This window comes from Acanthopagrus latus, chromosome 4 (genome assembly GCF_904848185.1).
Source record: "Acanthopagrus latus isolate v.2019 chromosome 4, fAcaLat1.1, whole genome shotgun sequence".
Taxonomy (NCBI): Eukaryota; Metazoa; Chordata; class Actinopteri; order Spariformes; family Sparidae; genus Acanthopagrus; species Acanthopagrus latus.
In genome coordinates, this window is record NC_051042.1 from 922,114 (window position 1) to 949,705 (window position 27,592).

General features: G+C 40.7%; 2 protein-coding genes across 9 annotated transcripts; one reads left to right on the forward strand and one right to left on the reverse strand.

Annotated features, from left to right (window-relative positions):
- Window positions 1-3,301: 3,301 nt before the first annotated feature.
- On the reverse strand, window positions 3,302-7,883 carry LOC119018011 (synapse-associated protein 1-like). The gene is made up of 9 exons (XM_037095327.1): window positions 7,560-7,883; window positions 7,105-7,223; window positions 6,809-6,875; window positions 5,913-5,986; window positions 5,685-5,824; window positions 5,389-5,534; window positions 4,300-4,349; window positions 4,023-4,182; window positions 3,302-3,923 (listed from the first exon to the last, which is right to left on the reverse strand). Exons 1-9 carry the CDS (start codon window positions 7,756-7,758, stop codon window positions 3,793-3,795), a joined length of 1,086 nt encoding a protein of 361 aa, XP_036951222.1. The 5' UTR covers window positions 7,759-7,883; the 3' UTR covers window positions 3,302-3,792.
- A 124-nt stretch (window positions 7,884-8,007) lies between these two features.
- Window positions 8,008-26,777, forward strand: phospho2 (phosphatase, orphan 2). 8 transcript variants are annotated; one of them, XM_037095332.1, is made up of 9 exons: window positions 8,008-8,190; window positions 11,085-11,162; window positions 11,319-11,413; window positions 11,539-12,086; window positions 20,587-20,838; window positions 21,187-21,672; window positions 22,621-22,663; window positions 23,902-23,997; window positions 24,230-26,683. In XM_037095332.1, exons 2-5 carry the CDS (start codon window positions 11,092-11,094, stop codon window positions 20,674-20,676), a joined length of 804 nt encoding a protein of 267 aa, XP_036951227.1. In that variant the 5' UTR covers window positions 8,008-8,190; window positions 11,085-11,091; the 3' UTR covers window positions 20,677-20,838; window positions 21,187-21,672; window positions 22,621-22,663; window positions 23,902-23,997; window positions 24,230-26,683. The 8 variants fall into 8 exon arrangements, with proteins under 8 accessions (XP_036951227.1, XP_036951223.1, XP_036951224.1 ...); XM_037095328.1 differs by having other exon boundaries at window positions 23,902-26,777; XM_037095329.1 differs by having other exon boundaries at window positions 21,187-21,419; window positions 23,902-26,683.
- The last annotated feature ends 815 nt before the right edge of the window (window positions 26,778-27,592 follow it).

Sequence of the window (27,592 nt, forward strand, 5' to 3'; positions counted from 1 at the left end):
ATAAGACAAACCTGTTTTGGAGTTTAAATGAAGTGTGCTTTGAGTTAACATGGTGGAGCCCCTTTAAAAATAATATCATAACTGAAAATAATTTAAAAAATAAATGAAAGTACAAACCCATCTTTTGTCTGTGTGTTCCCACTTGTGTCTCTTTCAAGTCAAAGTGAAAATGAGGGGGACTCAAACTTCTGTGGCACCCTCCCTGAGCCTCATTGTCAACCATGAGATTTCAATCCCAGCCAATGAGAGCTCTCTGTCCATGGGACAGATCATGGCTGAGTGCAAGAGGCCCATAACCCTGACCCAGCTGGACCAGTTCAAGCTGCAGGTACATCAGCAAAAGGAGGCAGGACGCAGGTTGAGGGTCTGATGAGCAGTATGTGTCCATGCAGCGGGTCATCACCTCTCACATCTTAACACTATTATAACTTCACCTGTCATTCTTCACGCATCATCTGGCTCATTAACATATGAAAGTAATCACAGCTGGCTCAATGTGAGCGACAGACAAAGACTCATCAGATATGTGTGAAAACCAAAGTGACATCCTGTTCTTTTCTGGGTAACTACACTATCAGTTCTGAAACAGAAATAGTCGGGCGTTCTGCTAAAATGTGCTCATGAAATGTGCACCGTGTATATGATGCAGCAAGTCCTCATTAAAGAGCTTGATGGAAGTGGTTTGTTTTCGTTTGTTTTGTTGTACAGGTCGGAGGAAAGAACGTCAGTCTGTGCTGGCAGGAGAGCCTGCAGGCTACAGTACAAACACCCAGAGCACCCTGTGGTGTCATCGATGGGACGGTCAGATCAGACATCATCAGCCACAAGACACTGACAGCTTATAAGTTATATGGAGCATCCATGGACTGCAGTGAGGGACAAGTGATGATGCAAGAGTCTCACACTAAGGTCACCGGCACTGATGGAAAGGTAAATGTAGGTCAAGCTGAAACAAGCTAATGATTTGTTCTAACAGTTACCTAACATGTGGCAGTGATGGCAGACGATTCACAATCACACCCAGCAGGACAAGGGTGAGGACAACCTTAACAGTAGGAAGACAGACCTGGTTTCTCTGTGTAGTACAATGGAACCTCGATACACTTATGTTGAGGTTACAGAACAGACGCAATCCAGCTCCAAGTACCAGAAAACTTATTTAACAAGGAAGGAAATATATATGTATAAAACTATATAGTGGATGAATTATTAAAACATCAAAAAAGCCATCTGGTTTCAACCATTAGGACTCCAAGCTATCATTGACTCCAAGCTGGAGCCCTGATAAAGGCCTACGGGTTGAAACATTTCACCTGCAGTACCTGGACTGTTTTGTTTTTTGGAGGAAAAATATGTGCAACATTATACAGAGGACAAATAAAAGCCATAGCAGTAAAAATACAGCAGTCTTATCAAGTACTGTAAATGACAAAATGCAGAAGCATGCTCCACTGCAAGACTGACGGCTTCCTCAGATCAATTTGTGCCATGAGCTGTGGTTACAGCTGACAAATCAGAGTGACAAACCACAACTGAACAGTGACTCCAAACATCAGTGAGCGAGCTCTGCCTACATCCTACACCTCTGTTCTTCTGGTATCCTGTGATATTAAGCACCACAGACCAGCTGAGTTGGTGAACATGAGCACACTAAGTGAAATTCACAGATATCACAATACTGAATTGGATTTGGGGAATTAAAATAAACACCTTCACCCAGAAATCTTGATACAGGCCCAGAGCTGATACTTTCAGAATAACTAGACTGGGAAGGAATTTTTCTGAGGTTTTAAACTGTAAGCTCTGGATGATGTTAAACTTAATTTCCTGACAGGGAAACATGAGGAGGCCAAATGATTGTAGGTTACCTAACTGTGGTTTCCATTGTGTAGCATGTAAAGCAAAGCTATATATCATTATTGAAACTCTCCTTGAGACTTAGATGAAATCTAAGCTTCATTTGTATTTTTGTACTGCCCAAACACATTTTTTACAAGTGGTTTAAACTCTTTTAATGTAGCTGATGTAGTTGTCTTTTGTATTTCTGTGATATGTATCATAAAAGAGGTTTTTACAGTATGTAGACATTGCAAAATTTAGAGCTGAATGTTTTATAGTAGACTTCAGATGACTACATGATTTTCAGACCCTATTCAGACTCTCTGAGTAAAAATGAAAAGCATAAAACATAATTATTATTATTAAAATTGACCAAGAGGAGTGAGTTGCTCTTGAGCATTTCTTTAATCTCCATCACACACTAGTAAGTAACACTTTGTGTCACTCAAACGCTCATGTGCTTGTGTAGTTAAGCTTTTGTGTCTTCCACTAGTAAAAATCCATCTTTGCATCTGTTGTATGTAATGTAATACTATTAGTTTTTCTTTTTATAAATGCTAATACCAGCTCAAATATCTAAGTGAAAAGGATAATCTTATGTGATATCAAGTGCAACATCCTGCTATGGCTAAATAAATAGACAAGGAAATCACAGGGATCTCTCGTCTGGATCACATGTATAAAAATACATCACCTGATTTTTCATGCTGATAATTTCATGGTGTTATTAGTCTGACGTGTCCATGGGTTACAATAGGCTTTGCTTAAATTTCTATAGTCCTCGTCATTCTGTTCAAACATTCTTCTACAACTGTGAACTTGTGTTTGTGTTTATCAGCGTTGGAAGACGTATTCAGATCCTTCACTTGAGGAAAAGTTGCTATACTCCACTACGAGAAGGAGTCCTGCATTCAAACCCTTTCATAAGTTACCATGTTACACTTGATAAAGTACTTGATAAAAAAGTGCTCATAATGGAGAAAATGAGTTGTTTATGGTCAAGTTGGTTAAAACTATTTCATACACGGTTGGGTAGTTTGATCTGCAGCAGTACCTCATTTTCTATAAAATGATCATAACTAGCATCACTGTAGAATGAGAACCACAAGTCTATAAAATCTCACCTATGGTCCTGTATATAATTTTAGCTTTCTTATATGGAATTCAACCATTTTCAATGGACAAATCATCTGTTTTATATGTTGAGTATGTGTTCAAACTCTTGTCTTTATTTCCACATCAACGGGCAGACTTTGGAAATAATCAAATCAAAGGTACTAGAAGGTCAAAGATGCCAAGCCTGGAATGTACTAGTATGAAAATGAATTCATGTCAAGTGTTAAAGCTTCACTAAAGGCTTTGTAGCATTCTTCAAAAACTCACAAAAACACATTATTCTATCATTTCAGAACGCAATCCCCTGAGTTAAATGTGATAAACAATGCAAAAAGCCAAGCAGATGTATGGCATAGTGTTAGAATCTTCTTTATTTACATAAGTGTAACTTTACATTTGATTTACCTTTTCTGTTACTATACTAAGACTTTACTGTACAACCCACCAGAAAGCAGCAGTGGAAACATACATTTAAAATGTCATTTCAAACAGTCTCCTCCCATTATAAAATTCATGGTACTTGTACTGGAGTGCCCCGAGCAGCTTTCCCCAGCAGGAACAGAGAGGGTGAAGGAAAGCAGGTCAATTAAACCAATTTAGGAAGGAACAATGAAGTCGCACTTTACTAACACACCTGAACATAACCGCTGTTTTCATCAGAGGTGACGCACTCCTGCTACTGGACCTACACCATCATCACGTACAAGAGAATGTTTACAAGAAAGTAATCACAGTTGGGTGGAGCAGGTGATGTGGAAGTTCATCCACCTCTGCATCACCGGTCACTTGTCATCCATTCTTGGCCAGATCACTGTACAGGACACACACTGAAGTTGTTTAGCTTTCGTCAGCTTGCAGCATCTTCTCGATCTCTTGATCCCATTGGTCGTCTTTGTTGTCTGACTCCGTCACCACCTCGTACTCCTGAAGCTCCTGCTGCAGCTCCTTCTCCCAGTCTGCTGACTCATCTGAATGTACGGGGAAAAGACGATTCAGGCGCGTGTGATAAGAGCACATGAGAGACAACATTTAGCTGAAGAATCAATAGAAACTCTTAAAGAGCTAACCGTCAGCAGAGGTGGTGCTGTCCTTCTTGTCCAGCACCAGCTGCTCCATCTCTTTCCTCAGGTCTTCCTGGTTGATGGCCGTCTCGTCAAAAGCGTCGCTCACAAACTCAGAAACTCCAGGACTTGTCGACATCTCCTCCTCCTCTTCCTCCTGAGGTGGCTGGGACACACACAGGCAGGAAAGAAATTCAACTTTACATCTCTGTCCAAGTGATTATTAGAAAATGAGATCAAGATATGCAAACACACCACACACATCTTCATTTTAACACCTTACCTTCTGTATGTCGCTGATGGAAACTGGTGGAGTCTTTGGTCTGACATTGTCTGCAAAAAATAATACAGTGCTGTTAATTTTCCTTATGCAAATCACAGTGTGCTGGTTGCTAAAATCAGCGACTCATGGATTACCTCTCACACCACCACTCTGTCTATGGTTTGCAAACCAGGTTGTGCACAGCAGGAGTGGCATTAATAGGGAATAAGGAAGTGGGTGGCAAGAACTGCCGACTTTGATTCCCATTCATTTTCACCTTCCTAACACCACTGTGATGGCCTTCGATCCTACAAGAGCTCAGTAATATCACACCTTCAGCTTTAAGTTCTTTTGCTCCCACATATCCAATCAAATGTCACATAAACATAACATAGGTGAAGGTATAAAAGAAGAACATGAATGTGAATGTGCCACCTTCAGAAACAAGTCACTGGTGATAGATGGAATGAGGTGAGAGAAGAAATCATTCTAAAGCTCTCTTCATTTAGGTTGTTAACACATTTTACTGATGTGTTGATCATCATCATCACAGTGCATGCCTGAACTTAATTTTGATATTATGTGATTGACTAATTTGCTCTTTTATTGTAAGAATCATCCTTTTACCCTGTCATAACATTCATTTTCTCCTTGGTTATTAAACACCTTATAAAGATGTTTAAGTTGACTGACTTTCTCAGAATTCAAAATTGGATTTGACTGCCAACGATAGTTTTGAGGTACATGAGATGAATTAATGTGATGCATGCTGTAAATAGCCACAGGACCTCACTGACAGGCCTGCCCACTGGTGGAGAGGACAGAAATATTGATATGCAAACCTATACAAATGTGATTTAAGGCCTGTCTGCATCTGTTCTTGGCAAACTGTTGTCTATTACACTGTGTGTCCCGTACAATAATGACTGAGATCTGTAAAACAGAACTATGCTTACACATGGAATATTTCTGGAGTTTTAGGGAGTTTTCCCATCTGTACTTCCCCAACAGTGATCTGGATGTTTGTGGTGAATACACACTACCACAGTAACACATAAAGTGTTAAAAATAACCCCATGGGTTATTATTAAGCATAGATCAAAGTCTTACCTGTTAAGAAGACATCTGCAGTGTCCACCCTGTCCTCACTGTCCTGCTGCTGCTGCTGCTGGGCTGCCAGCGCTGTGAGCTGAGCCGACTGCTTCACCAGAGACACCCGGTAGAAATAATTCCTCCAGAAAACCTCCTCCTTCACACTGTCAAACACAAACACATCACCTTCAATTTAATCTCATTGATTCCACAGGTAAACTAAATTTTGTCTGGTTAACACACCTGCTGAAACAGACACCTACTGTAAAATACACACTGTACCACACACACACACACACACAAAGAGTACTGACTGTTTTGGAACCAGGTCAAAGCGCATGCGGTTGAGGAGCTGGTCTTCCTCCAGCATCACTGCAGCCAGAGGATACATCTGCTCCATGTCGAAGTGGAACTGGACACCAGCCGGAGGGTCCCGCAAGAAATTTCTCTTGTCCTACATTCAGAGAACAAATACTTAACCAAAAAGAGCAGGACAGTGATTGTGTTGACACAGTAATATAGTGTATCAAGTTTTTGCTCACTGCTGACAGAGCGAGGATCTGTTGCTGGATTGTCTCCTCCTCATTGTAGCCGACCCAGGGAGGCACCGCTGCTTCTAAACACAACCATCAGCAAACAAACATTCACTTTGACACACAAACATCAGACAAAACCCTGCGTTCAGAGAGACGTCACAACAAACTATTGCTCGTCTCGGCTCCAAGACACATACACCTGGATCCAGAATAACAGACGCTGTGTGGCCGTCAGTGTTAGGGTGCTGATGGTATCATGACATCATCACAATTTCCGCTGAAGTCCACCACATTTGCACCAATGCTTCTGGTGCAGACACTGGATATTTTGTTCACTGATGTGTTTTCTTTTTTGTAAAATCACCTGAAACTAAGGATCACTGTGTTTTTGTTGCCTTAGAACACGCCTGGCTCTGGTGAGGGCATTTTACATTTTTAGTGACTATAGTAGATGTTTGAGATGAGACATGTTCAGCTGCAATGCACAACCTCACTGCTATATATTACAATGTTGTAACAATTAAATAATGTTATGTAAAGAACAAAATAAAAAGTGACTGATAATTTACTTTACATGTCTAATTTTAAGCTCTACCTGTAAATATTAACTCAAATGATTACATTTAATTGCTATGATTCTTTTATTTTTCATGCACATTTTTCTCTAATTGCTCTGTGCTTTATATTGGTTGTGCCCTGAACTTTGATTTGCATATAAATGGAGTCTGACTGACTCATTTCGAAGTATTGTGTGTGTGTGTGTGTTTTTTTTTTTAAGTGTGGAGGAAATCATGAGGACCACCAATTTGAACAAAATTATAGCTAAGAAATTTGACCCCAATCACCCACAATGTGAAAAATGTACAACTTCATTGAAAGCTAGATTTGCCTTCTGACTTTACCTGATTTTTTCGCCTTCTTCTCTAGAACAAACTTCTCTTGCTCCTTCTGGAAGTCTCCGAGGAAAGTCTGCACATATACAGACACATGTTCAGTGGAGGAATTTGCTTATTATTTGGGGGAAGTCTAGTATTAGGCACCGTTTCTGCAGGAATACTGTCATGATAATGTTATGTCATGTTGAGGACATCTCTGCACTTGACAACAACAAGTAAAATATCTGTTCTTCCACATTTTAGACCACAGCTGTCTTACAAATGCAGCCAAACTTGTCAGACAAGGCGGTAAAGCGACATGCCTTGTCAATGATGCCGTCAATTTTCCCTTCCTCCACGGTCTTCTTGATGCTCTGAGCTGTCTCCACCACCGACTCGGAGATCTTCTTCGTGGCAGTGGAGGCAAAACTGAAGATGTAGTCTTCAGACGGAGGAGGAAGAGGAGAAGACAACAACAGCGTCATACTGTGGGACTGTCACCAACAACACTGCTGCCACATTATAACACAGCTACATCACAGCACAGCTCCTGGTGGCGCTGGACAACAGACAACACAGCTATAAAACACACTAAAATCTCAGTTACATTTAAACAAAGTGAACAGTGCTTTTATGGACAGAGACAGTCACATCACGGTGAATTAGACCCCAAATCCTCGAGCCACTGAAGGACGTTTGCTAATTCCCAGCACGACGTTAACATTAATTTATTTGGCAAAACTAAAAACAACATATGGAAAGGTGTTTTTCTTCTCACCACCCAGTCCTTTTCCCGGCTCAGAGTCTTCCTGGTTCGGCTCTGGTTCTCCATCTTCGGCAGCTGGTTGCTGTTTGTTTACCTCGTTTTGTGCCTCCACCACCTTTTCTTCCTGCTCCACAATCAGGTCTTTGTCATCCGACGTCTTCGGGAACGTCGGGCTCTCCAAACCCAACCACGTCCCCAAACCTTTAAACATACTGCGCGAAATTACACGAAGACTAGCTTAAAAGATAGGAGAAAAAACCAACAGAGGGTGTTTTGGGACTTTATTCTACCAGGAACTAAACCGTCAGGATTTCTTCTTCTCTGTTTGCGTTTGTGTGAGTTCAGCTCGTCTGAGGGTGTTACTGCCCCCCAGTGGTCGTCAGGGGGAACGATGCCTTCATTACCTCAAACAGTATCTAAAATAAATAACTATTTAAAGTGTCAAAGTATGTGTTCTTATGGGCCATTATATGAACGACTGCTTCCGTGATAATAATGATTATCATAATCGTTACAGGTGTTATAAAAGACTCACTTTAAAAGAGGCACTTAAACACCAGATGGCGATAATGAACCCGGAAATGTTTCACACAGCAAGACGAGGAGGAAGATACACCGGTGGACTGAAGACAGGCAGGCGGAGGTCTGTTTGCGGTTTCGCACCACTTTATCTATTTCATGAACTGTATGTCTGTTAACCTAGTGTGTAACTCACTGAAATACTTATCATTCCCCATAAACCTTATCTGAACTGCTGGAGCTTGATTTGACCGGATTTTCCGGGCGGCAAGACCGTTAAGTTGTAAGGAGACGCGGTTTGCGTGAACCAGGCTTCTTCTTAAAACACGAGTAACTTTAAATATAATGAGTTTGGTCTAAAAACAGTATTGCGAATCGAAAACAACTTGGGCATTTTATGATTAATTGAGGTGTTGTGGTGAATTCGGCATATAGTGTAGTGCGGTTGATTGAGAGTTGACATAGTTGGACGATAAGTTATGGAGTTATGAGGCTGTGATCGTGAAGTGGCCAATGGCACGTCTCTCCTGGCTCAGTGGCATATGATGATCTGTGGATCAGTACACTGGTGTGCTGGCAGGCCACTGACTGACTGTCAGATGAGCACAGCCCCCTGATCAATATGCAAATATAATGCCACTGGGCTGGTGTTACCAGTACTGCTGTAAATGTATACATTTAATAAGTCTAAGTGACAATGCCAACTTAACATATCTTAAATAATGTTACATGTTATGTTGTTGGGGTGTATGCATATAGACAGTAGGGACACGTGGGATGCTTGTGATATGACAGTCAAGTAATATGTTACATTTCTGCATATAAACTACTCAAAGTCAGTGAAAGAGCTAGCCTTAGCTAACATGGCTAATGTTAGCCTAACCAGCTTAGCCAGTCTTACTAATCGTTAACCGAAGCTTCGAGCTTGCCAATACTTACTGCCAGGTTTACTTTATTAGCTGCACACTAAAACACATTACTTCGTATAAACTCTACTGTGTGGGACAGAATACCCTCAGAGGTACTGCATGCTCAAAAAATATGCTGAAAGCATACCATTGAAAACTCAAGCCCAACAAGCAACAACAGATGGGCATACTGACTTGAATGTCCTTAGTAATACTAACACAATGTCCAACTTTACTTTTGTAAAGGTTAAACTATTCAGTGTTAAGCAGCCTGCAAGCTGTAGCCAACAAGTTGTATCTGATATTCCACTTACTCTGGTGGTAACTCAGTTCGCATTAACAGGAATTGCAAATAACTTTGTTCTTGTAGAGAAAACCTTCTGGCAGGGCTTTGAAGTGGAACTTGCCATACTAGAGATCCTTGTCTTTATCCATTTCTGCTTAAGGAGGCTTGATTCTGTTAGCCATCCACAATATTTCTGCTGCATGGCTTCCTGATTTCCCAAATTACGTGGGGGGCCGAGGTCATAACGTGCGTGCGTAAGGTGTAAGGAGGAATTTGCATAAAGTCTTATAACTGTGACAGTTCTCATAACACATAATCAATGTGCAAGTATGTATGCAGGCATGTTTACATGTAACTTCTGCCTTAGTAGTTTCCATCTACATTGCTTTTGTTTCATGATCTGTGATATTGTAATGGGTTGAATATAAAACATATTATTGTGTCAGCCTGTAGCTGCTAGGTTAACATTAGCTCAATTGGCTAGTCACTTGCTCCTCAGAGATACATTAATGTTACATGCCCAGGCTGCATGCAACACTACTTAAAGGGATATTCTGGTGTAAGTTTAATCCATGGTCTAACACACCGTGACACCCCCCCTCGAGAGATCAAGTTTGCAGACCGCTAGCTTATGTAGTTTTAGCAACCTCAGAAATGACCGCATGAAAACAATACATTGCTGTATGTGCCTCCACCAAGAAACAGCCATCAAAAAGCCACAAATAATGCTCAGGACAGCACCAAACTTCAATAACAGTACAAATAGGGTCCCAACACACAGTTGGAGGCATCAAACCTTAGCTGGCTTAGCCAGATTTCTATTGTAAAGTGAACACAACTCTCCACTCTCCTGCAACAGCTTCTTGTTGTGGGGAAGTCCCTGCAAGTCGATTACCGAGTGCAGTAGATGCGTCTGGCTTTCCATACACCTTTTCAATTTTGATAATAGTGGCAGACAAAAGCATCGGATCTATGTGGAGGAATGATAAATACATGACACTAACAACATAAATGTCATACTTTCTTAATCTTTTCTATATTGTTTATCACCATTTGAGGTTTGATTGGTGCTCACTCAATTATGTCATCTTGTTGGGCCCTCTTATTCAGCGCTGTTCTAATCACAGTTTTATAGCAAATAACATCAGATCATTGAACTCAAGTCATGTTCACTAGTGGCTAATGTTACATGCACATTAGGCTAATAGGCAGCCCGGGCACGTAACGTTAACATACCAACGAGGAGCGAGTGAGCTAACATTAACTTAAAATCTACAGGCTGACAAAATAATATGTTTTTTTTAACCCATTACAATATCACAGATCCTTTAACAAAAGCAATCCGCATGCACCAGTTCAAACATAACATTCTTGCAATAACTGAGACAGAAAGTATGAGTAAATATACCTGTGCATTGATTATGTGTCTATACATCCATGCTGTGCTCCTGATGTCTTCTCCATGGACTATAAAAGTGGGTACTGTCAAGCTGTCAGTCTGATCGACACTGGCCAGTAGAGACGTGTCTTACATCTTTCAGCGTAGGTCCACAAGATGCAGTTCAACAGCAGCGTTTGCATGAATACGTTTTTAAAAAATGTTTTTATCCCAAATGTATTTCACTTGCAATAATACATTTTTAATTGCTGTGTCGATACTTTTGCTCTCACTCTATTCTGTTTGCCTGCATAACAAATACACAAATGTATTATTAATTCATAGATATTGTAAATATAGAAATCCTGAGCTGTAATTTCCAAAACTAAATAGTGCCCCTTTAATATACAATATGTTCTGTATTTTAAACTGCTGTCTTTCTCCAGGTGAACAATGAAGACTCTGATGGTGTTTGATTTTGACCACACAGTGGTTGATGACAACAGTGACACTTGGGTGATTAGGTAAATACAATATTGATTGACTCAATGAATTATCGCTACATAATGCATTTAAAAAAAAAAAAAAAGTAAGTAAGGTATAGATATTTACTGCTGCAAATTGTATCTACGTCACTATCTGCAGCGGACCTTTATTTGTTGTCTTGTCTCTCTTCCCAGATGCCTTCCAGGTCAGACTCTCCCCGACTCTGTAAAGAATTCCTACAGAAAAGGCCATTGGACTGAGTTCATGGGCAGAGTGATGAACTACATAGGTGGAAATTCATTATCCTGTTTGTTGGCCACCTATAGTGGCAAAAATATTTGCATATGAACATTTTATTGTTTCCTCCAGCTATTTCTTCAGTCCTCTGACCATTTTATCTTACTGTGCATCCAGGAAGCCAGGAGGTCAGCGCTGACAGGGTCCGCAGTGTGATGGAGACCATCCCCTTCACAGCTGGAATGACAGACCTGCTGACATTCATATCAGAGCATAAAAGCACCATTGACTGCATTGTCATCTCCGACTCCAACACCATGTTCATAGACTGGATCCTCCATGCGTCTGGACTCCAGGCAGCGGTCGATCAGGTTTTCACCAACCCGGCTAAGTTCAACGAGCTGGGATACATGGAGGTTCAGTGCTACCACTCTCATGACTGCGATCGGTGCCCTGTCAACCTCTGCAAGAAAAAGGTGTTGGAGCTGTATTTGTCGGAGCAGTCTGATGCAGGTGTGGAGTACGAACGGGTATTTTACGTAGGAGATGGGGGGAATGATCTCTGCCCTACTTCCTGTCTGAGAGGGCACGATATTGCGATGCCCAGAAAGGGGTACACCCTGGAGAAACTGCTGGCCAAACTGGAAAGTCAGGAAGATACCACCTCTCTAAAGGCTAAAGTTATTGCCTGGAGCAGTGGCACCGACATCCTCCAGGAACTGAAGGCAAGTATCTAGTCGTAACCTAGGTGGCACTTGATCCAATTCTCAGTTGTACCTGAAACACTGCACTTATGGGAATATTGCATCTGCACCGTGGCAGGCACATGCTGCTCTTTGTGATTGTGTGAAATGTATCTTACAATACTAAGACAGTATTTTTAATTTTTAAATTACAATTTTGTTTGTAAAATGTCTTTCTTTGAGTTTCAGATCCTTGAAAATAATGATTTGGCCACAAGAGACTTTATGTTTGGACTCTTAGTTATGTTGAAAAGTTTGTCTTTTATCCAGAGATGGAGAATCAAGACAACTGAGCGTAAATATAGTCAAATACATTACTGTTTGCACATGCAGTTATGTTTGACACTGCAACGGACAAGATTTTATTTGAAGTATTTAAGAGTTTAATTGTTATCTAGGACCTGCTTCAATATGCGGGTTACCGTAGAACTGAAATTCAGGCAAAGTAATTTAACAAGAACAGGGTCTGCAGAAAAGCAGAGACAGCAGGTCTGACAGACAGAATGTATTATTATTTGAATTTGGGAAAAAAAACAAATGGGGTTATTGCAAAACACACAGAATGCGAAATACACAGTTGCCCCTGGCTGAGTCCATACACTTTAGAGTTGGTTCATTTGTCCAGACCAAGAAGAAAAAAATGATACTTTGTTGAATATTAGTTCTGGTCTGGTTCCTGTTCACATTGACATTTTGCAGATGAACCCAAGAAGAGTAAACATGAAGTCATACAGACTGATAGGTAACTCAAGTTTTTGCACGGTTGTGGTGGTGTATTCAGCAAATCGACCACAAGTTTTACATGGTTAACAGGATGAAAGGGAGGCGTCCTGTACAATGAGGATTTGGGGCTTCATATTACTGTGGGATCGCTGTCACACAATTTTTAATGGGCTTTAAAAAACATCACAGTACATAGGGTAGGAACACATGCACAACAGTTTGAAAGACGCTTGATCTACTAATCAGGAAAAATGATTGCACTAACCTGCAGACATGTTACCATATGAAATGATTATAAATATACGGCTTGGTGTCGGAATCACACTACATCTATAGTAGTTGAAACACACGACGAATGTCATCATTCAAGAATGTTGTGTTACAACTCTTACTTTACGTCCTCTTTCACAGTGGCACCTTTAAGCCCCATGTTTACTCCCTCAGCCTAGAGCAGAGTGAAAACCATTTTTTTTATGTGTGAGTAAGCCTATAACACAAAATATATATATATATATATATATATATATATATATATATATATATATATATATATATATATATATATATATATATATATATATATATATATATATATATATATATATAATGTGTGTACTCGTTCTGTTCAAAGGTGAAATAAATCTCCCTACAGACACCTGTGAGCTCTTATTTTTTTTTGTAAGAAAACATGTAAGGAGACGGCTTCACTGGTGCTAGAAGGACAATTGTGTTGCCTTTGGACAGAGCTAGGCTAGCCGTTTCCCCTTGGTTCCAGTCTTTGTGCGAAGCTAAGCTAAACTACTCCTACCTCTGTCTCCATATTTACCAGAGATATATGATTGTGTTATTGATATTCCCCTTCAGCTATGTTTAAGAGAGAAAATAAGCACATTACCCCCCAAACTGTTCCTCTGAAGGTGGTAACCCCAGGCCAGCTTCCAGGAAACTCTACTTGTGTTACCATCCACCGTGCACCGCACTGAAACACAATTTCTTTTCAGCCCATCAGCACTTGGCATCCTTAGAACACAATATGTTAATATGTTTATGAAAACCAGTTATCACATCAGACAGGTGTGAAGCCTTTGCTGACCACTTCAGGTAACTGACCTAAATACTTTACAACATGCAAATACTCTTTATGACCTTTATGCATTTAAGTACATAGTGAATTGCATTAGGCCTGTTGCAGCAGACATTTTAACTTGTCAGTAGTAAAGGTCTAACTTCAAACATTAACAATGGCTCAGTTCTATTCAGTTGTCACAGTACGCCTTGACAGTGCGACAGTGAGCCAGCATGCACAATGGAGTTTAGCCAGCTGTCATTTTATTATCAACAGCTGTGCTTGTGTGACATGACAATACATCTCTAATGGAAAAGGGAGATTATAGCTGAAAACATAAATTTACATCAAAGCTGCAGCCACCATTTTTAATGCAACACCTCCACATTGACTTGTCTTGTTTGCCCTCTAGACTGGATAAGAATGAAGAAATGAAACAGTATTTCCACTATAAACCTTTCTGACTCCTGGAAAATATACCCTTTCCTGCCAAATAAACTAAGCTTATTGTGTCAACGTTGTAACTTCATCCTACAACTGAAAGTATTTCATCTTGTTGGTTTACACGATGTAGCAGTCCTTCAGTGATTCGAACTGTTTTACAGCACAAGTCTTTGGTCATATATGTGTACCTTTCTTGACTGCTTAAACAAGATTTGGATTCATCTGATCATGGTGTATGTGAGTTGCCTCTACTGAATGGTATAAACTTCAACGATTTAAGCTAAGTGAACAAAAGTCCAGGAGTGTTTCTTTTTCTTCTTTTTTTGATCTTTGTGAGTATAAATCCTGGTGCTGTTTTTACATCAATCCATGCTCTCATGATTGTGAAGGTCCCAAGGTTCATTCAGTTATGTTGTCCAGATGAATCAGAAATGTCTTAGATTATATATGGGCATAATCCTTGGTCTTGGTTTATACTACCTGGAGAGAGTATTTGGTTCTCAACTTCAGTCTGAGGATTTTCATCAACATTGTCATCAGGCAACATGTGAAATTGTATTTATTGATTCTTGTAACTCTAATAAAATGAAAAGCAGAAACCTCTTTTGTCCATTTTTATGTACTGTTCAAAGACTGGCTGCCAAAATAAAAAGCGAAACCCCAGAGACACTGCAATGCAATCAGCCAGCAGCGTAACAGCCCATTTTTCTAAAATCTTTGATTTTTTTTTTTTTTTTTTTTTTTTTTTTTTATGAAAAGCAAATCACCTAACCCAGTCCATTAGATGTGGAAAAGAGGTATTTGAGTCATCCTAACACCTCCATAAATGTTTGGCATTTACTCACATCTGTTGCCACTTTCCGACAGTTGTTTTTAGACAATATACAGAAAACTGACCCTTCTTTACTTGGGTTAAAACCTACTTGGATACTGAAGCATATGTTGCCGTACCACCAGACTACACAACAGCGTCCTTCCTGAACTCATCCTTTTCACTCCAACATCATTTAAATAATGTTGTTTTGTGAGTAGCATAGACGGCACATAGTGGCACTAGCAAAATTTCTCTCCACAATATGAGGACATATTGTCTTTAACGAACATTAATGGATAAACAAAATTCTATGTTGATGCATGAATTAGATTGTAATTAATGTGCTGTTGCCACCAAAACTTCAGCCAGTGTTCGACTGAATAGCTGATGTATCCTCTCCTTTAAGATAGGAAGATACATCCTGTGAAGACGCAAAAGATTCTTTCCCAAGAATGACAGAAAGGAAAAAAACAAAAACAAAACATCACTAGATTGGCACAAATGTAGAGGGATTTGAAGATGGATTTGGGTAGGAATGCAGGCCAGTAACTCACAGAGATAGCTCTTGCTTAAGATCTAACCTGGTATTATGGTCCAAGACTCAGCAGGCTTTGTTTACTTCCTGAATTTTCTCTTCGGTGGGAAGAAGCTACCAGCGAGGCTTGTTGTATTAAAGGGAGATGCTTAGGTGCATAAGGAACAGCCAGGCTCAGCAGTGATGCTGTTGAACTTGGGCAACAAGTATCCAAAGTTTGGACTAGTTTACTTGGAAGGTTTGTTGTTCTTGCCAGGGAGAGGGTCCAGAAACAGCTGGTGTATGACCAGAGATTTAATCCACCATAATGTCAAATATTCCATTAATGTCTTAATTACTGTTTTGGGCCGTCACATGCAGTTAAGTTTTTTTGTGGGAGATGTTTTTTCTATCTATAGAATCTATCTATAAAACCTACATCTGTAATTACTGTGAAGTGCTTGAAACTTTGCATGAGGTTGGGGTATTTTTCAGCAGTGTTTGTGGGACAGCACCAGGTAAGCCATGATGTTTTTCTAACCCAAACCAAGTGGGGTTTGTGCCTAAACCTACTGTTGTTTAGAATTGTCTTGAGTCATTATTTTGAAAGAACAAATTCAATATTTACTGGTTGAAGCATCTCAAATGTCATCATTTTGCTGGATTATATATGATTGTAAACTAAATATCTGGCATTTTGACAGTTGGGGACCATTTGAAGACCTTTGAAGTCACCTTGGACATAATCATGGACATGTTCAACAATTTACTGAGGCAAAACAATGAAACGCTTAATCGAGAACATAATCGGCAGTTTACAAGGATGACAAGTTCCATCTCATCAAGAAGGGGTCTAGTGAGTGTTAGAACCAGATGTGCAGGCCTATCTATTAACCTTTCCTGTTGCCTTAATAGGCCTGTTGATGGAAATCTTTGCAAGCCCAAAGGTCACCTGAGTGAACCCTCCAACCACTTATGGACACTGTTAAGAGAGGGGACCTCTTTACAGTGTCCATTAACTCAGTTCCTGTTCTAGTAAAGGGAAGGCTGATGGGAATGCCAATAACAATCATCTGGGAAAATGTTAAGTACAAAATCTTAATCTGCAAATAACTGATAACTATCCCACAGCAAACAGTACAGCATTTACCTCAAAGATAGAAAGCAAACGTAGGCCAATTCATTTGCTTTCCATCTCCTGTTAAGACAGATCATCAGTTTATCGTCTGGATGTGACTGAAGCCTGTCCAGTGTGTGGTCGAACGTAAACTTGCCTTTTGATTTTAAAGTCTCTACTAGATTTTTTTCTGGCCACACTGACTATCTCCTGTGCAATGTTTTATACTGAAGGCAGAGTGACATCGCCAAAATAAATAATAATAATGTCACTTCATATAATCTGATGTGATTATTTTCACCGGCAAAAAGTCTTTTGAAATGCAGTGGAACCAACTTCATATCCTGTGAACCATGTTGATCGGGTATGTTATTGTCCATTCAGATGTATTATGCTCCAAATGTGTGTGTGTGTGCTTACCTATACTGTTGTTAGTGATTTTCTATTGCGTTTTCCATGTATGTTATGATAATATCATATTAGCAAGAGCTGTTAAGAGAAACCAGATTCTATAGGAAAACTCAGTACTATCATTTAATACCACAAATGATGCATGTACTGTATATATATTGTATCACCATAACATCATTTATTATCCATGAAGTGCTGATGAATTTTTAAAGGAGCAATCCTTGATTTCAGCGGCAACTGTCTCATTTGCACATCAAACTGAAGAATGGGGTGCGACTCCACAGGGCGCCACAGCCATTTACATCCATCTTATTTGATATGCTTTTCCCAAAACACTGCATTTCATCATAGAAAAACACCAACAATGTTGTCTTTGCAATCTACATGCAGTTCAATAGTAATTTAAACATGTACTTGATGTAGTCAAAGAGACAATAAGCATCTGTTCTTGATGCTTTGATGCCCTGAGTAGATGCTGGATACCCTGAGAGACCTCTACTCTGAAGGTCTCTTCCCGGACACAGCCCTGCAGTGCTCCACCAGTCAGGTGCCACAAGGTGGCACTGTGTGCTCACAGCTTATGCATCAGGATCATGTTCAGCAATAGCCCTGTCAGGTGTCTATGTATCTTTTGTGTAAATGGGTATGGATGAGCGCTTGTGGCAATGTTAAATACATTAATACAAATTCATGGCAAAATATTAACTGCACAGACAGCCGTGTACTGGTTCATATGTTCACAGCATCATGAACACATCCAGAAGCTAGCATTTAGTGACAGTGCGAGGACATCCTGCAACTTTAATGATTTAGTGATTTAAAGGCTGTCATTCAAGTGGACAACCTTGGTTCATGTCCTGTGTTGCTCATATAGGGAAACATCTGCTGAGCTGTACGGTCCTTTAGAGAGACGCTGAAGACGCTGCCAGCTCCAGCAGTGCTGCTCACCAGCTCTCCCTGACCTCTGACCTGCCTGTACCAGAGGCAGGGAGAAGAAAAGAGAAGAAAGATTCTTCAAGGGATCAATAAATTATCAGAAAAACCATTGAGCCAACTGATATAGCCAGGGTCTTATTTATCTGCCCCACTAGATGGTAATAGTTGACAGGGGAGCTGGTTCATGACTAGGAAATGGCTGCAAGTAATCACTGTTGTCATTTTTCTCCCATATTGTCCCTCATGATGAAATTATTGTGAAGAATGTGGATGACCTGATTAACCATTAATGGGTTTCAGCTGCACTTGGGGGAATAGTAGTTCTTCCAACTTGCAGAGGTTTCAAAAGTCAATATCTCAACCTTTCAACTGAGTATTTATAAATGGTTTCAATTATTACTGTCTGTGTCAAAACAAGGTGAAACATTAGGCAAGTTTTGCTTATGGCCTGTGTTACTACTACTACTGCTACCTGATGAAACTTCCCTTCACGTTATCTCCCTCATTGAAAAATTAAGAATCTATGAATAAGCAAATATTGTTGATCAGAAGTTAAAGCACTTTACACAACAGATCTATTACTCCACTGTAAGCTTCCTTTCTGTGTCAGTGTGCTGGAGACTTCCACATCACATTGCTGTGAAGCTGTGTTTTTTTAATCTTGGTCCCCGGGGCTCCCTGTCCTGCAACACACCTGATTCAAATGAATGGGTCATTATCTGGCTTTATCAGTGCTTGATGACAACTTCGTTTGAATTTGAATCAGGTAATCAGGTGTGTTGGTGCAAAGAAACATCTAACACATGTAGTGCAGGGGCCCTGACGGTGACACATTACACCAGCTATGCTTAACTTCTTTCTTAAGCTAGAGTGTAAAGTCCTCACTAAATGTTGTGTTGAAAAGTAGCTGGTTGGATACTAAAGCTGAGTTGTTGTTTGGTTGCACCAGGGAGACATAAGGTTCATCTCTTCTACTCTGGTTTGATGACCAAAGCATGATGCTGAACCTGATGAGCAGTTGGCAGCTTGCATGGCAGCCACTGCCATCAGTGAATGAGTGTGTGTGTGAATGGGTGAATCTGACAAGTGTAAAGTTCTTTGAGTGATCAGTACACTGGAAAAGTGCTTTAGAAATGCAAGACCACTTACCATTCTTAATGCACTGTTTATTACCTTGTTGTCTCTCCTGCCCAATAGTCTTTGCAAAGGCTAACAGATAATAACAAATTTAATGAAATACCCATAATCAACAAATAACAACAGTGAAAAATGTGAATGTAAGTTAACAATGCTCTATTATTGGGCAGTTGTATCCAACAACTGCGATAACTAGAATGATAAACCATTATGTAATAATGACAGTCTTTCATTCCTCATGCCCAGAACTAACCAACCAAACCAACAACCCCCCTGAGTAGGCAGGTCCTTGCTGTAAGAAGCTGAATCTGGGAGGGATGATGCTGCACTCAAGGCACTTCTGAAATAAAGGACAAATTTCTCCCTGTTTTGAGCCAATACAGGGCGCTATATTTACATGTAAAATACGGGCTGATTCCATAATTAATGGGGCGGGTGGCAGCCCCACCTGTGACATCACTCTTGGGTGGGTGTGGCAAGAAAGAAGCTTGAAACATTCCACCAGGGGGGGCAGCATAACACTGTTTTTCCCTTCAAGTTGCATGTTTATGTTCCATTATGTCACAAAATCAGGCTTGTTTGTACATGTCTTCAAATCAGAGTAGAGAAACTTTCCTCAGCTTTCCAGTCTGCAACCACGCTACACATACTACAACAGTGTGCACAGTGAAGCTCAACATCTGAGGTCGCAGTAAGAAAAACACATTTTTGAGTTCAGGGAAACTTTAAGATAAACATCACTTTGGGAAAAACAACATCCTGAGGTAAAAATCTGATCCCTGCAGCAGATACCAGAGTAGCTGTTGCAGAAATGACTGTCTAGAATGTTAAGGAGTCAAAGCTATGCTGAATGCATGAGGCTATCCCAAAATAATATGGCATGAAACAATTACCCTTGATTTAGTATTCTTTTATCAAGACCACACTTGTCTAACTAGTTATTGAAGTCATTATAATAACTCAGGGATGATAAATTGAATGAAAACAGTTATCCAAATAAAATGAGACATGTAGACGATGTTTATATGGTGATAATGTGTGTATTACAGGGCTTTTAGACAAAATATTTAGCTCACAGTGAATTAGACATCATTTTTATTATATGCTGTTGTACCTTTGCCGACGAGACATCTACCTTCCATGCACTTGCTGCTACATCGCCTGCTGGTGTCTCTTTTGAAGTCCCTATCTATGCCATTAAAAATGATACAGTTTGACAGCGAGGAAAGGGTAAACTTCCCCTTATCCTGGTAATCCTAAGAATGGCCCCTCTACAGTCCATAACTCCTCTCCTCTCCTCCCCTCCCCTCTCCTCTCCAGCTGGTTAGAGATGGAGGTCTTATCAGCGTTGGCAGACTACATCTCTTCTCCAGATTCACCATACCCAGCCGAACGTGGAGAGCTTGCTGAAGGCTGCTTACCTGCTGCAGTTTGGGGGGGTGAAGAGGGCCTTGCAGGGCTGTCGTCATGAGCTGCTGGATGTGTGGACCACTGCTTGGGCATGCTGCTGTTCTCTCAGCTCCACACATGCGTTACTCTGGAGGAAGACACCTGCAGGCTGCTCGCAGGCAGGTCAGAGATCAGCTCTTTGTATTTAGTGATTTTCTTTTTCAGTGTCGAAATTGTAAATGGGAACACAGACTAAATGAAAGCAAAGTAGTACTTTTCTGACTAATAGTTCTCACCTGTGCTGTAATTCAATCATTAAGGTTAGGCTCTTAAGAAATTTCTCACATGAACAGAAGAAACCAGGAAACATCTCTGTCTTTATTTAACTGCTCTTTCCTATGATGTGATTAACTACTCTCCTCTATGATTGCTTTTTATCGCTATAAGCTATGATTGCCAAAGTCACTCTGTTCTCTATAAAAGATTCCAAAGTAATGTAATTTCAGGTGGGCTGACTCTGAACACTTGCAGGTTTCAGGAGGTGATCAAGAAAGAAGTGGATCTTGACAGCCTGAGGACAGTCCCAGCAGAGGAGAACCAGGAGGTGGTGGCAGAGGCAGTGGGCAGGTGGCTGGACTCTGACCCTCTACTCTGAGCTAAACATCTTTCCTTACAGCAAAACGACTTTGACAGCCTCCTGTCTACATTCACCCTAACACCCATGTTCAAACAGCCCTCCACGACAGATGAAATCTAACTCCAAGGTGATAGTAATTGGGGGCTACTATTGCCGTCCTTTGTCTGAGGTTCAGCCTGGGACCTGTCCAGTGGGGAGTGGATGCAGGGTTAAGACATGCCTGATTACTCCAGAGAGAGCTATGCAGTGGCCTCACTGGTCTTTGCCATTTATGTGAGCAGGGGATACAGAACCAATAGCACTGAGGTGTTGGATACAGTGTGGGAGTATAACAGTGATTCTGAATACTGGACTGAGGGGCAGCCCATGTTGACTGCCAGGTACGTTGATAAAATATGTTTTTTAACCAATTCTAAGGGATGGGGATGGCATGACTTTTAATTGAAGCTGCTTCAGTCAATATTTGATATAAGACGGATCAAATAACTTTATGTAATGTGAAAGGGGTTGCTGATAGTAAAAACTGATAAAACAGAATAGAAATGATGGCCACTGCCGATATTTTGTAGCCAGTTGAGCTGGAGCTGATATGAAATACTTCTTATACTATTAGGTTTTACAATTTGCAATATACAAAGTAAATATGGACAAAGGCTGTCAGATACAATCGATCGAGTAAAAAGTAGCTCTTCTGTCTGAAATGTAATGTATGTTAGGGGTATAAAATGGGAATTCTCAGCAGAAATGGAAACAATCTTTTGGTAGTATTTGTAGGACTTTATCATTGTTCACAAAAATGAATATACCTCCACGACTTCATTACTGATCAAATACCTGAATTTATAAGGCTCACAACACACAACACAAAAGTTTCGCCTTATACTATCTATTTTAACAAAATACTGGTTGAACTTGGTATGAACGTGGTTTATGAAATATACAATAATGTTGATAAAACCCCCTGCAGGTACTGACGGTTCCATGGCCTCTTGTGGCTGTGTGTATGTTACGGGAGGCTACAGAGGAGGTTCAACACTGCCAGAGGCTTAGGTGTTTGATCCACTAAAAATTAGGTGGATGGCTGTAGTTGATATGGTGCAAGTTGTGCTTTTACAAGTATGGCATACGTAAAACAGTATGTAATGGTACTGCATTGCAAGGTGCTGGCCTGGAATCCAGGAATCAAACCACCACCCCTCTGACAACTTAGTGGACAACCGGTCCTACCTCTTGAGCTACGCAGGCTGAGCACACTGGATGCCTGCATACCACTTGCATGCTGCGTTGTTGAGCTGCTGCTGCTCACTCTCATGTTTGTGTTCACATAGGCTGCCTGGCTGTTTACATGGACCTTGCCTTCAATAATTATCGGTAAATATGATAAAAATAATGATTTTCCTTCACCCCCAAACTGCCCCTCACCTTCTACAGATACAGACATTTAAAAATGTAGTGAAATGCTGCTATAATGTCCATATAACCGTCTACTGGTGGTTTTAACTGTGTGCATCCTGCGGTAGAAATAGATGTGATGAGCTGGACGAGGCAACGCAGCAAACCATGCTTGATATGCTTGTGAGAAGCGCGTTTCAGGGATCCTGTCATATTTAGTGCTGCACATCAGCACCAGTACCAACTGCAAATGTTCAGCTGATGAGAATTTACAGGTTGTCACACATCAAAAACCAAGACCACAGTGGAAGTCTTGATTGACTGTTCACTGCTCTGCTAACATGATTAGCATAGTTTGGTCATTATCATTATTTTTGGGATGAAAAGTTTATTTGCCTTGTTGCAGAGAGTCAGGTGAGAAGATCAATGCCAATCTCATGCAAAATGATGTGCTAACTGATTAGCTTAAGTTATCATGAAGATGTAAGACACAAGACAACAGCTTGCTAATTATTGGTCTAATACTTAATAATTACTAATAATTACTAATGAGTAAGCTGTAAAGGTACTGGAAGTAAGGTTCTGTTGCCTTTGGACGGGGTCAAAATGTAAATGTTATAGCCTACAAAGCTAATCTAAGTCTATGCAGACTCTAGCCACATTCATATCTATCAAATATAATATCATATATATCAAATTATGATCGGATGTACAGCATAGGTCATTAGAGTGTGTAGTGACTGTGATTTTCTTACATATCCTGGGCTCTAAGACAATAGTGAACAGTGTGAAGACGGGATGGGACAGGACCAGATGCTCCCCCGTAGACAAGTGTGGTAATGTGACAGTGCAAAGGTCCCCATGATCAGGAGCCTTAATCAGCATTTGGTCTTTGGTATATCTCCTAAGATCGAAGGCTCAACAGGATTTCTGATAGGGCAGAGGGCGAAGCATTTTGGCCTTGCTTTTGCCATAGATTTGAGAATACCAGAAAAGCGGCTGCATCTGGATCGGAGGCTGGCATGAGATCTGTTTCAGTAAAGACTCCACCCAGCCTGGCCTCTGCAGAATTCTTTTATCAATGTACTACACGCTAACACCTTTGATGAAATGAGCCCAGAAACTACAAGTGCTATTAATCTTCTTGTGTATCTCAGAAAGTGAATAAGCCTTGTCACATTATTTCTATGAATTGACACGATCCTGTCATTTTACAGGGGTAGGGAACACTGCAGTGAATGGAGTGGCAACTATGGCTTCAATGGCAGCTGGAGCAACAACAAGATCCAGAGTTACAAAGTGGACACAGACCAGTGGAGTATCCTAACCACTTGACCCCATCCATGTAGTTCTGAATACAAAATCTAATTTAAATATGTTAGCAAGTTCTCAAGGGTAAAAAGACACCTGATCCTGATTGTACATTCAGAATGAGGGAACATCAAAATGAGTTTCCAGGTTATCCTTTATAATTCAATTAATCCATATTTACATAGAAATGCCCAGATTGAAACCCAGTTCCTGTCATGTTGCTGCTCCCTGCAGAGTATGGGACGTGCCTGGTGTCTTTCAACAGCAGCCTGTACCTGGTAGGGGGCTGGACCACCCTCGCTGAACGCTTCGACCCAGACACAGAGGAATGGATCCCGCTTGCCAGCATGGAGGAGAGGAGGAGAGTGCGGGGCGGTGACCATGCTGGGCTGTGTGAACGTCACTGGGGGCTTTTCCTGCTTCAAAGGGACCTATCTGCAGAGCATGGAGAAATGTGAACCTCACAGAGATACATGGGACTTAGTCAGAGATTTGCCTGAAGCCACTCGCTTGCATGGCTGTATCTGTGTTTATGATGGCACGTAGTGTTAAAAGTCTAAAGGTGAGCCGTCATCAGTTCCTCATGGAACAATTGTAGTGCCAAATTAGTGTGAACTGGTTTAATAGCTCCCTGCCAGGCAGTGATGAACCAGCTGGTTTAAGTTTTATTGTGGTGTATGTGGTTCTCCCAGGGTTTGTCTCCTGCACTGCCTCCTCTTTGAGCGTATGATTGTTTCTATCCCTAGAAAATCTCCTCAAACAAGGCCAGTGTGCTTCTCAGGGTCTGGCTACTAGGTGTCCTTAAGCAAGTAACTCCCAATCAATTTAGAGTTTGATCTATTCTGAAAAGGAGGCAGTGTGTAGTGTAGTGTAGTGTGTGTGTGTGTGTGTGTGTGTGTGTGTGCCTGCGTGCGTGCGTGTGTGTGTGTGTGAGACTGTGCTGAGAGATAAGAAAGTAAAAGAAAGAGATAGATGAGGACAGATTGACAGGCAAGCCGTCCAGCAGATATCAGGGCAGACACAGAGGGACACTCTTGGTCATCTGTGTCTTTCAGCCTAATCCTTATCTGATCTGAATCACAGGTAGCTTCTGTCTCTATGGACCCACACCTTCCAGTGCTGACGAATAATACCATCCAAAGGAGAGTAATACCACAGTAACACATCTGAAACTCCTCATGTCTCTGGAGATGAATGCTCTGTGGTTTGTCTTTCAGTTTTTTAATGTGATTATTACTTCACTCTTTATAAACAACTCCACAAAACTGCCACTAAAAATGATTTTGACTTGATGTGATTATTTTAATCTTTATTTTTAGCCATGCTGTTGCTGAGGCTATTGGGATGGCAATGTGATTAGTTGGTCAGATCTCTTGGATAGATTTCTTGTTATTTTATCCCGGTGGGGACATTTTCTGTCCCGAGAGGATGAAGCCCAGTGATTTTGGTAACCCTCTAACTACCTCTAGCACCACCAGCAGGTTGAAATTTACATTTTTCAATGACATGTCTCATCAGCTTTTGGATTGTTTCCCCCCTTAGGATGAATTCTGATGACTTTAGTGATCTCTTAGTTTGCATGCAGTGTCACAGTAAGGTCATCAATTCAATACATGCAGAACTTTTTTTTTTTATGACCAAACCATACAAAACTAATGATAGTCCCATCAGTCTTAGCTGTATTCAGTGCTAATTAACAAATGACGGCATCTCTAATATGCAAGACAGTTAATATGGTGAACAATCTGTTTAACATGACAGTAGTGCTTTACTGAAGCTCTGTCATTAGGAGCATGTTAGCTGTTAGCTGACTTATGCTGCCTTCCAGACGACTCAGAGCTAGAACATTTCAGACCTCCTACGAGAAAAAAAACCAAAAAAAAAAAAAACCATGTGATGCCTCTGGAAGTTGAAATTTTGTTATTTGTGAGCTCTGGGCTAATCCATCCACCATGTCTTTATGAGGGAGCAGCTGTGTGACATCATAATGGCAGCACCCATTTGGAGAGGGGTAAGATGTATTTGTAGATGACAGTATTTGTATTAAGCTTGTGAATGTAATATTTAGATTTGTTCACAAGTATAAAAGTGCTGTTTTATGCTGGTGTTGTGTATCTGGACGTTTGGAAGTCAGAGGTTTGAAATTCCGACCTCCAACTTTGAGTCTTTGTCTTGTTGAAGTATTTACTGGGAGTGAATTGTTTGTCACTGCCACATGGTGTCTCAAACTACCAATGCTACATTTTAATTCATTTCTGTATTTCCGTTTTTTTTTATTTTTTTTACACTGATCAAATTAAATATCGTAACACCTGCTTTATAGTGTGCGGGTTCCCCTTGTGTCCCTATAGACAACTTTGACACATCGAGGCAGAGACACAAGACCCTGGGACTGTTCTGTGGGGTCTGACACCGGGACATTGGCAGTGGATCCTTCAGGTCCTGTTGATTTGGCGCAGGGCCTCCATGGATCAGCCTTGTTTATGCCCATCCCACAGATAATTTAAGGACTGGATCAATGCCTTGGGTCATCCCTGACCAGGTTCTGTGGTGTGGCAGGGCACATTGTCCCACTGGGAGGGCACTGTCATTGGGGAATGCTGTTGCCAGGAGGGTGCGAGAGTCTACATCGGTGTTTGGGCGGATGGTGCATACCAATTGGCATCCACAAGAATGCCAGGACCTAAGGTAAGAAAATTGCAATCTTATGAGATAATCAGCATTAACTACTTCATGTCAGTGTTGTAAATGTTGTGGTGGGTCACTGTATACTGTATATTGGCCAAAATTTGATTCCTTTGAGTGTAGTTTGTTGGTTAAATGACAGCAAGTCTAACACTGATTTTATTTTAAAAAATATAGAGTAATGATTGATTGATATGGAAACAGAAATGTTACATTTGAAATCTGCAATATAATTAAAGTGACACATATTAATACATGTGCAGGTGCAAATATGACATTGGCTGCAATATAGCAAATATGCTATTGTAAACTGTGTAAAACCCTATTAGGTATGCACAGATCCCAGTTCGGTCTAACGTGACAAATGCTTACCCTTTTCCACCAATTACTCGAAAGTCTATGCTCATTGTTCTCTTTGACAATAATGGCCCAGATCTAAATCTCCTTGACCCATTTCACGTCAACCTCCACTGCTGTTCTTAAGGCTGAACGCCGGGCTCTTTCTCCGCTCTTTCTTACAAGTTAGATGCCCTGTGGCACAGTGTGTTAATCAGGGTAATGAACAGAGGATGCCAGGGGATGGCAGTGTTGCTCCATGATGAATCTGAGGCTCAACTTGACAAAACGTACAAAGTCTATGTGAGTAAGAATGGTGCCATGCTCTTTTGAGTTCTTCTTCCATTTTGAAACCAAACTCAGAGGAGCTGTGCTCTTGACAAGCAAGGGCACGAACAATTGTAAAATCAATAAGAGAGCTGATGGACAAGTGAAATCTAGGTGAATTACCTTTGGATGTAGCCTGAGCGAGTGTCCATCCTTCATCAGTTATGTGGTGGAGGGTAAAGCCTCCTTGTCTAAACTGCTTTCTCTCAAAGAATGCAGTTCTTCAACCTTCTGATGGCCGGAAGTATG

Coding starts and splice junctions, on each gene's coding strand:
- LOC119018011 (XM_037095327.1), bottom strand. CDS start 7,758: ATGTTTAAAGGTTTGGGGACGTGGTTGGGTTTGGAGAGCCCGACGTTC. Junction 4,350..5,388: donor TGCAGATGTCTTCTTAACAG/GTAAGACTTTGA, acceptor TATTTTTTGCAG/ACAATGTCAGACCAAAGACT. Junction 3,924..4,022: donor CAGCACCACCTCTGCTGACG/GTTAGCTCTTTA, acceptor CCGTACATTCAG/ATGAGTCAGCAGACTGGGAG.
- phospho2 (XM_037095328.1), top strand. CDS start 11,092: ATGAAGACTCTGATGGTGTTTGATTTTGACCACACAGTGGTTGATGAC. Junction 11,163..11,318: donor AGTGACACTTGGGTGATTAG/GTAAATACAATA, acceptor CTCTCTTCCCAG/ATGCCTTCCAGGTCAGACTC. Junction 12,087..20,586: donor ACATCCTCCAGGAACTGAAG/GCAAGTATCTAG, acceptor TCTCCTCTCCAG/CTGGTTAGAGATGGAGGTCT.